At 26.7% G+C, this 10,984-nt stretch overlaps 1 protein-coding gene across 1 annotated transcript in view; it reads left to right on the top strand.

The window, feature by feature from the left end:
- The window catches only part of LOC108689217 (zinc finger protein 664-like), a 10,784-nt gene extending 352 nt beyond the window's left edge, over nt 1-10,432 (top strand). The window contains exons 2-6 of the mRNA XM_018195885.1: nt 540-681; nt 1,419-1,574; nt 3,665-3,925; nt 5,501-5,670; nt 10,220-10,432. Of these exons, the coding sequence (XP_018051374.1) occupies nt 540-681; nt 1,419-1,574; nt 3,665-3,925; nt 5,501-5,670; nt 10,220-10,432 (942 nt within the window). The remainder of the gene's footprint in view (nt 1-539; nt 682-1,418; nt 1,575-3,664; nt 3,926-5,500; nt 5,671-10,219) is intronic.
- Nucleotides 10,433-10,984: the final 552 nt, after the last annotated feature.

Below are 10,984 nucleotides of genomic sequence, written 5' to 3'. Positions count from 1 at the left end.
TAGAATCAAAAATAATATCGCAAAAAAGGAAGTGAAATTAAAATGTTTTTACAAATATATCAAAACAAAGATGCTCAAAAACGTAATGAAAAAATCAAAAATTATGCCATAAAAAAGAAGTAAAAATAGAATAATATTTCAAATATATATATTAAAAATATATATATATTATTCAAATAAATCCTATAGAACATAGTTCTTTGAGCGGCATCTTGAGGACATCCTTATATTGATGTAGACGTCCTTTGGACATCTTGTAGAACTGTATTGCAGGATGTTTTCTCACGATAGTAATAAATTTAATACAGAATACGAAAGAAATTTAAAAAATGTATAAATATAATAATATCAATCTGTACACTGATATCTTTCTGTGAGTATAACAAACTTGTTCCAGAAGAGAAATTATAGCACATAAATATCTCTACTGAGTGTTATTTGAAAAAAATTAAATAATAAACCTCCCTTCTTCTACTTATTGAAATAAATACTGCCAAAAAAAAATTCGACATCAATATATTGTCAATGTGTTTTTTTAGATCAGACGCGAATATGGTTGCTATGACGAAGTCTTCTTCTCCAATTATAATCTTAACAAGCGTCAATGTAACTGGATAAGATTTCTCCGTATCGTTCAATCATACGATGAACAAGTTAATCTGATTGGTACAAAAGTAAAGGGTAAGTCTCGGAAACAATCAAATCTAGTTTGATAAGTTAAATCCTATATATGGATAATAGTAGTGGCTGTATTGAAGTTACACTAATTAATATTAATGTAACTTCAATATATAATTACTCGTAGCGTCAAAAAGAAATTAAATTAAAATAGAAATAAATCAAATATAATATAATACAAATTATTGAATTAAATTATAGACTAAGAAAAAAGAGTCTTATTTATAGTATCTTTCTTTTAATATTTTTTATTTATTTTCTATATATGTGTAACTATTAAATATTTGTTCCTTCTATTATGTTCAATCTTATCTTCCCAAGTACAGTAGCGCATGCAAAGCGCTAAAAAAAGCGATTATTTATATTATATGAAGCTATATAATATAAAGTTTTTAACGCCTTGTTAATGTAAGCTGTGTACTATTTGAGTTTTTAAGTACTTATAATTTATTTTTAAAAAATAATAAGCGTTTAAAAGATTTTCTAAAATTATATTTAATATATAGGTAAAACAAAAACTAGAAATTTTCTACAATTGACAATATGTTAATGATAATATCTTTTTATAATAATTTTGAGGCTTTTACGGATGTTTTCTTCAAAGGTGCTAAAGGTTTCACAAAACGTTGGTATTAGCAATGGATCGCGACACGGTGATAATCCGTGAACTCTTTGGCATCTCTTAACATCTTTTTATTTGATATTTTTCTTTAAGATTTCCTTTTCTTTTATTTCCTTAGGTGAACCTATATTTGAAGTGATAAAAAATGTTCAACCGGACACGGAGCTGGTGGCTTGGTTTTTGCCAGTAACACAGCAGGATATCGTTATCATTTCGCATGATGTATGCTCTAGATCGGCAATCTACAGGTGCACGATCGATTCTATTTTAGACGGTGAGTGAAAGACATAAGATCACTTAAAATATTGCTAGTAAACATCATTGCAAAAATATGATTTTAATTTATGTGCTTAAATCATTTAAGAAATTCTTATAACTTTTACGATGTAAATATAAAACTGATTCTCGAAAACACTTTAGACATATTATAAAAATAAAGTATCGTTGCAGTTATAATTATTTTTAAATTATTGATAAAAAGAATGTAATAAAATATATAATAAAATGAAATAATAACTAATCTTAATTAATTTAATATCTGTTTTTGTTGTGCTGATGTAATACAAAATCAGGAAGATTCGCACCAAAGATGACTTTCAAATAACCACTCCGAAATTATTCGTTAGGTTGTGTATTCACTAAAAAAATTAATTTGTTAAGGCAAGTGATATAACATTGCATGTTATTAGATTTGACTTTTGGATATATGCGTAGAAACGGAAATCTTGCGCGGAATGGAAATCTTCACATACGAATGTAAACGAAATTTTGCTGCGGAGACTTTTCGCTATTCTCACATGAAAAATCTTATTCCTTTCGCAAATGAAATGTTTACTTGTGGAAGCTAGTAATACATGATAACTTGGTGATTTGATGCCGATATTCAGTTCGATTTCAAATAATACTGAGTATCGAAAATACATAAGATCGATCAGCGAAGCATGCAAAATCGAAAATATAGAGAAACGCAAAAAATAATGTTAAAACGATCTATTAATCAGGATGGCAGTAATCGATTTATATCTTTATTACATGCTTAATAGTGCTCATAATTCGAAAACGAAGATCATTGTACATTTTGTGATTAAAATTATTTGAATATAAGTAATTTTAATATTATGTATTTATAATTAAATTACCTTTCATTTTTTTATATTCTTGTCGCGGAATATACACATATATGTATACACATTAAGAATTCAAAATTAAAAGGAAATTTATTTATCTTTATATATGTAATTTGCACTTTATTCTGTATTCTTCCATTTTAAAATTCAAACAAAAATATCGCGTTTCAATATTGTAACTAAAGGTCGTCTAACTATCCCACAGCTATTGTACTGTCCTTTATCTTTGGTTTACATGCGCAGGAACAGTGGCAGCCTATACATTTAAATCGGAACTCACGAACCTTGTGATCCGTCCGACAAAAACGCCGGCCGCATATTTGCATTTCAGATCGTTTTCGATAATTCTGTTCTTTTTTCGATTGCACCGCGATTATAGCTAAACGATCACAATGGTGATCGATCAGTTGAGAAGATGAAAGACTAATATGAAATTACCGCAAACTATTTCTGTTCGATTTTTATTTAATATTCTTAAAGCAAATAAAAATAATTCTGTTTTTTTTTTTTCCTATAGTAGTAAAGTTATATCAATATAATGTTCATCAATAATGTTATGTTATATAACACGTAACAAATGCGTGATTATTGTTTGTTTATTATAATATATAAATAACGAAATAATAATTAATAACCTAATTATATTATATATAATATAAAGTAAGTATAAGGTAGTACAAATATAGAATATAACATCAATTGCTCGTATTGCTCGTTACTTCCACGTTATATTTTATTCATATTTGGTGTTGGCATCTTTGTTAGGCACAGACCTCAATTATATGTTCTATATATATGGACATTCATTATTTAGACATCATAAGATTTACGTTCATAGGATTTATAAAACGGCTTGTATTCAATATAGTTCGAAACTGTGACAAACGGACATTCAGTAGATGTCCAGACCATGTCATATTAGGTGTAGTAAAAGGAAATCCATTATTTTTCCATTCAATTTCATGCAAAAATAATGGATTTCCTTTTACTACACCTAATACAAACACAGAACATCCATAGAACGTCCATGTGCTATCTGAGTGCATGACCGAAATTAATTAATTTAAAATTAAGTTACGCATTTTATTAAAAACTTTTTAAAAAGTTTACGAATACAACGAATATTGAAAGTTAGCGTTCTCTCTCTCTCTCTTTCTCTCTCTTTCTCTCTTTCTCTCGCTCTCTTCTCAAATTGAGAATGAAATCAATAGAAAGTTTTTATTTGAATTATTTATAGAATCCCCGCTGGATCTTTCGATGACATTACTCGCTCATCATTCTTTGCCAGCGATATCACATTCTTATTATGAGTTGGATGAATACGAATCAACGTCTGAGGAATCCACATCATCAACGCTGTCATTGGCCGGTGATCATCTCGATTGCAGTATCCTGACAACGATTAAGAGAGGAGAGAGGGTTTTATTACCTTGTGAAGTCTGTGGCAAGTCCTTCGACCGGCCATCTCTTCTAAAACGACATATGAGAACGCATACAGGTATGAAACAGAACCCTAAAGATTATCCGGATATTGAGATTCTCTCATTTGTATTTATTTTATATCAATTTATATTATATTTATATTATATATCAGCCTATTAATACTTGGTTTTACACGCGTAGAGTTAATTAAAACTTTGTTCTCCAGAGCTGAGCATGTTTTTGAAATACTTTTATTTGAAAAACATAATTGCATTTTGTGTTATGTATTTCAGCGGAACACATGAAAGTATTTTACATTTTGTATTTCGATCAGAATAGCACATAAAAATATTTTGAATTTCATTAATTTCAAAGCAAAAGATTAAAAGTATATTTTGTATTTCAAATACTAAGATTGACAATCAATGTGAATTACAAAATACTAAATACTTTTATGTGATCCGCTGAAATACGAAATATAAAATACAATTGTATTCCAAATACGACTGTGTTTAAAATAAAAGTATTGCAAATACGTGCCCAGCTTTGGTGATCTTCTAATATCTTAAAATTATTATTGTTAGATTCAGTAATTTTGGACAATTAAAAGTTATTTAAATTTATAAGCAGTTTAATTTTATTTTCATTATTAATTCAAAAATAGCAAAATTCAATTTTTCTTATATTGAAAAAGATAATCCATTATTTTCAGGATATTCATGATTATCCATATAAATATGTTCTTTTTGCGAAAATAAATATGTTAAACAAGGACTCTCTCTTTCTCTCTCTTTCTTTCTCTTTCTCTCTCTCTCTCTCTCTCTCTCTCTCTCTCTCTCTCTTTAAAGTAACAAAAACAAAATTAATCTGTCTAATGAGAATCAGTGCGAGAGGAAGTGCGTAATAAAATTTTAATAAATAAATTTATTACTCTATTTGTGTGTTGATGTCTTCTTTATTTAAAATCTTGAACGTTTCTCTTTGGAATCTTCATCAGCAATATTCTTAATCCATATTAGATTTCGCGAACGTCAAGTATATGAATTAAACAGATTACACTACAGTTTTGACAATTTGTAAGTGATTCTACCTTGATCATTCGCGAAATTTAATATGGATTAAGAATATTGCTGATGAAGATTCCAAAGAGAATCGAAACATTCAATGATTTCTCAAGATTTTAAATAAAGAAGACATCAACACATCAAGTGGAATTACAAATTTATTTGTTGAAATTTTATTGCGCACTTCCTCTCCCACTGATTAATTTCTCATTAACTCAAATTAATTTTGTTTTTGTTACTTTTTGCGAAATTCAATTCAAATCTGTTCCATTTTAATGATTTAAATATACTGGATTAATGTATTTAGATAATCAAACAAAAAATGCAAAAAATTTATGTACAACTAGATATGATATAAATTCCAAATAATATTTTTATCAAATTAAATAAATTTTAAATGTCGCATAATTTGTGGTGCGACTTCCGACAATGTCTATTGTAAAATCCTGACCATTTTTGCTTAATGATTTTGGCGAAATAAATTATATACGTTTAAAGAAAAGAATCATTGTTCATATTTAATTCAAGTCAGAAATTATAAGTGTGAAAAATTAATGCGACATTTCATGAATGATATTAAATCATAGGGGAAAAACCGCATGTCTGCATGGTGTGCAACAAGGGTTTTTCAACATCGAGCTCGTTAAACACGCATAAGCGTATTCATAGCGGCGAAAAGCCTCATCAGTGTCTTGTTTGCGGAAAGAAATTTACAGCCTCATCGAATCTATACTATCATAGGATGACTCATATCAAGGTAAGTGAGCAAATATTTATTAGGGTAAAGTGAAGCTGTGACATTTTCTATTATTTTGCATCTTTACACAATTATGACAGCATAATGAGACTTACTTTAAAATGTTGCATGTCCAGCTGATTCAAACAATAATTAAATACTTATAAATTCTTCATATATTTCATAAATAAGAAAAAAGTTTTGTTGATTACAAAGAGGTTCAATAGACTCACTTATGAAACATGTTTAAGTAACTAAAAAGTAAGTTGAAAGAGATGAAGGTAATTGTTTAATAAAATTATATATTATTAAAAAATAAAATGATTATATATACATTGATATAGTAGTAAAATAGTATTGAAAAGAGGGAAAAAATTTATTTTATAAAGTTACAATTGAAAATTAATTTAATTAGTTCATTATATGAGTAAATCCACAATAAAAAAATTTAATACATTTAATACATTTAATTTAACATTTAATTTATTTAATTTTACTCTCGTCAAGATAAGATGGATTTATGTACACTTATAGATTGTACATATGTAAATTAAAATATTTTTTAATTAAATACTATTACTTTAATAAAATACTTTTAATTTTTTATCTACTTTTCTCTATTTTTATAATCTAACTTCTGAATCAATGATTAATATCCACTTATCAATATCTATTTTATATTATATTATCTAAAATAATATATTGATATAACGTCTAATCAATAAAATATATATGTGATTGTGTGAATGAAAATTTATACGAATGGCACTTTCTCTCACTGTATAAAATGATATGATTGTAATTTTAGTGGGACAGTAATAAAAATAAGCCAACTCTCTTATTTGATATTCAATGTTATTCAAAAGTAAGTAATAATAATAATAATAGATACTGTAAATGTTAGCAAACATAATTAATAAAAAAAAAAATTAAAATGAAACAAATTCAAATTTAAATCCAAACGCTAAATATAAAAATTCAAAATTGTTTATCTCAAATCATGTTTTAATATTCATTGAATAAAGATCGTTAAAAAAAATAATAAAGTAGTTGTCTGTTTCTGTTCAGAAAACTTTTAATTTCGTGAAGAAATTATTTGGGAACTTAAAGGAAAAGTAGATCACGAATTCATGATAAAATAACAAAATACTTAAAGCTAATAATTACTAAAGACACGAAAAGCAAAACTATTGAATTAAAAAGCAAGTTCGATTGATTTTTTAGAATGGAATAAAATACATTTTTTTAACACAAAATAAAGTTTTAATAATTATTTGATTTAATATAGCAAAGTTTAGCTTTAAGAATCTATTTTTTTTAATTATTGATGATTTTTAAACGATGTTATGAGTTATGAGTAATCAAAATCAGAATGCGAGTATAACCCAAAAGTAATTCAATAAAAACATTTTTTAAAAATGAATTTTGAAAAAAAATGTTTAATTTTCAGACAATCAAAAATCTTTGCAAATCTTTTTTGGACGCATGATCCACAAAGTGAGAAGAACATTTTTCACTTCAACTCGTAGTTTTCTATATGTAAAAATTATCAAATTCACATAAACTCAAAAAATATAATAATCTTTCAAAAAAATAGAGATTTCAAGCTTTAAAATTCTCTTTTCTTAAATTTAAATTTCATTTATTTTTAACAAAAATATTATATATAATATATATATATATATAAAATTCTAAATTAACAAAACTGAATGAACTTATTTTTCAATCAATATTTGGTATATATATGTGAACAAAATTAATTATAAGAAAAAATATTATTAGAGAAGAAAGTGAAATAATAAATTTCGAGAAAATTATGCAAATGAGAGTGAAACACGATAAACAGAATGCAATAAATCTTACAATGTAATTTTAATATTTAAAACAATAGTGATCGTCATGCATGAAATTCGAATGTTTCAGCTCGCTTTAGAATTTTCGTGATACTTAATGTTTTTTTAATAACTTTCTCTCATTCCATCATAACACGCCATTAATGAATCAAAAGACCTAAAGTGACATAGAACCATTTGGTTATATATAAATGTAATAAGTGAGACTTTCTGAAAACGAATGTGTAAATCGTATACAATTCTTAGGGATATATATATATATATATATATAAAGCGATGAATTCAAAGTGATTTATCATAAAAAGATAAGCTAGGAAAGGTGTTGACAAAAGAAAGTGTTATTACAAGAAAATTAAGATAAAATCGTGCAGATAAGACTTGATGATTGATATAATATAAAATATGTTAATGGTTCAAAAACAAGAGTGAGACTGTCGTTACTTATGAAAATATACGTCAATTATTAACTTATACGTCAATTATTAAGATCAAATACATACATAAATAAGCAATGTATTCAAAACATGAAAATCAATAATAAGAAATAATGAATGAATAATAAATCATATACTCTATTTAAATAAAATTTATTTAAAATTTAAAAATATGCATGCTACAAATAATCGATGTCGGATTGCAATGTTATCCTGCATTTGTATATGTAACACCTCAAATATCAATCATCTCCCCCCAAAAAATTTCCGATCTAATATTTTAATATTCTCCTAATCAAAATTGTGTTTAATAAAATTTTATAATCACCAAATTAGTCTTAGTGAAGCTATTAATCGATGTTTTTATACTCTCGTTTTTGCCTACGAGTTTGTCTTACACAAGACGCATTACAATTTGTGCAGGAAATTTTTATAAACATTTTTGTATGTAAAAAATTTTATGTAAGTTAATTTTATGTAAGCTAATTTCATTTCAATTTCATTTAAATTTTTGGTATACTTTTTTAATTTGATATTACTAGAATATAAGTAATATAAATTCGATATTAATTCCTTCTTCTGAATAAGATCGTATTTTGCCATGCCTTTGTAAAATAAAGATTTCATTCTCGTTTCAATAATAAAAAAAAAAAAAACTAAGAAACAATGAATTATTAATAATGTAATGGGAAATAATGCATTATCAACAATGAATTATTAATAATGTAATGAAAAAAATACACAAAAGATTAAATATATTATTATGCATGATTAACGAAAATCTTTGGCTTATACTTTCGACAGAAATATGCGCAAAATATAATATTTAATTTATAGTGTGTATTTGTGCGAGCCCTATACAGAGTTTAATTATTATGAACCACAACGACAATTAATAATATAAAAAATTGATTTAAAACCAATTTCTTACTTTAAAAATTAAAAATAGTAAAAAAAATATTAACACATTTTAAGTCGTTATAAATATCTCAAATTTATGGAATTATTATTAATTCAATCGTTTGAAATTGTCCTATGTGCTCGTATCATGTCCTGCTTTACTTTTTGTGTAAGCTTGGTAAATAGTATTGGAATACTCAACGAAAAAAGCTGAGCAATGATCGTATAAAACGATTGAAGGAAAAACAGTGTATATGCGAAAGATATAAAATTTTTATTTATCGCGAAAACTGTATGAGTTTCTCTAACCTCACTTGAAGTAATGATATCTTGGTAGCTATATAGGTTGGTCTGCCATCAGCTACTGTAATTGGCCCATTACTTGCTACCGCATGGAATGTGATCCAATTAGGGAGACAGAGAATGTACAGAGCCGGAGGCAAAGGCTCCTTGCCGTTACTTACTCTCCTGCTCCCTCCCCTCCTCTTGCTCTTCCACACGTTCTACAGTCATCCTGCTGCTCCTTCCGCGCGAGTCATTTTATTCTGATTTTTCCTTTCCACCTCGCCATCTTCACATCTTCTCTTCTCGCTCTTCTTGCGCTGTGAGATTCTTCCGAATTTCTTCTTATTTATTTCACACAGAAATTCTTGGCAATGCAAATGTTTTAACAAAAATTGATTAACAATTTAATAGAAACAGGAATTTTTTTAATAGAAACTTTTATTCTAATTAAGTATTTTTATTTTTGAAAGAATTTTTACTTTTGGTCAAAATATAATTATTATACTATGTGGGAACAAGCAATTCTGGCTCCCACCACTCAACCTGCTGCAATATTTGCAATCTCACTTTTCTGGTCACGATTAACATGTTTTATCTTATTGACTACTGATGTTTAACTATAATGATTTGCGTAACTCTATTTAAAAGTTCTTGTGAATATGATTTCTCTATTCGTTGTTAACACGCTCTTATTTCTTTTATGAACTTCTTACGTATATTATTTTTACAACCAAATTCTTGCACTTCACTTTAGATCGTCCAATCTATTATTATATATAGTGGCTGCTTTGTAGAATGAGAAATTAATGTGTCAAATGTTTTTTTAGAAAAGCAATGTATCGCTGATGATGACTCTAAAGCAAGTCGAAATGTTCAACATATATATATAGAAGGAAAATGTTATTATGTGTATTATAATAACATGGCATTTCTATTCTACATCATTGAATAAAAATATGGAATAAGAATGAGAACCAGTGAAAAACAACAATTTTAAGAACAAAGAAGTTGTTTCGATATATAAAGAATATGTAAATTAAAATATATTTGAATTATTTCATATATGTCCACTGTAAAATATTTGTTATGTTTTTCCAGGAGAAACCACACAAATGTTCGCAATGTTCGAAATCATTTCCGACGCCAGGTGATCTGAAGAGTCACACGTATGTGCATAATGGACTGTGGCCATTTAGATGTCACATTTGCAGTCGCGGTTTCAGCAAACCAACCAATTTGAAGAATCACATGTTGCTTCATCTCGGTAGATGCTCCAATAAGAAATACATTAAGTCTATCTCTGATTTCTGACTGAGTGTTAATGTGTTATTATTTCATATAGAAGTTTAAAAATTATTGATTTATGTATATATATATACAAATAATGTGCCATTATATATTGATCAAACACGTAATTTGAGATAAAAGGACAACTAGGATAACTGTTCCTATTAGTATGCCTTTTTTTAAATATGCCAGAAAGAAAACTAACACTAATAAATAAGAAAAAGCTATCTTTTTTATTAAGTTAAATTATTAATATACACGACACCAAAGGTAATATTCCATTTTTTAATTATTAAAGTAGTAAACATTTTTCGAAAGATATAAAGAATTTATGTGAATTTAATACGAGATTTTAAGCTTATTCCTATTAATATGCCTCTTATAGTACAAATTTCCGAAAAATGTTCTGAAGGACGTCTTGAGAACGTTTCCAGGAAGATCTCTGGGATAAAGTGTGCTGTATAGATTGAATTTGAGAGTTATAAGTGTACATTAAAATTATAAATATAATTAAAATAATGATGGATTAATGGAATATTAACTTAAATTATTAACTCACATCTATCATCTGTTTTG

The sequence above is a fragment of the Atta colombica genome, unplaced genomic scaffold (genome assembly GCF_001594045.1).
Source record: "Atta colombica isolate Treedump-2 unplaced genomic scaffold, Acol1.0 scaffold261, whole genome shotgun sequence".
In the NCBI taxonomy this organism is placed as follows: Eukaryota; Metazoa; Arthropoda; class Insecta; order Hymenoptera; family Formicidae; genus Atta; species Atta colombica.
The sequence above is the reverse complement of the archived record's forward strand: the minus strand, read 5'-3'. Positions and strand labels throughout refer to the sequence as shown.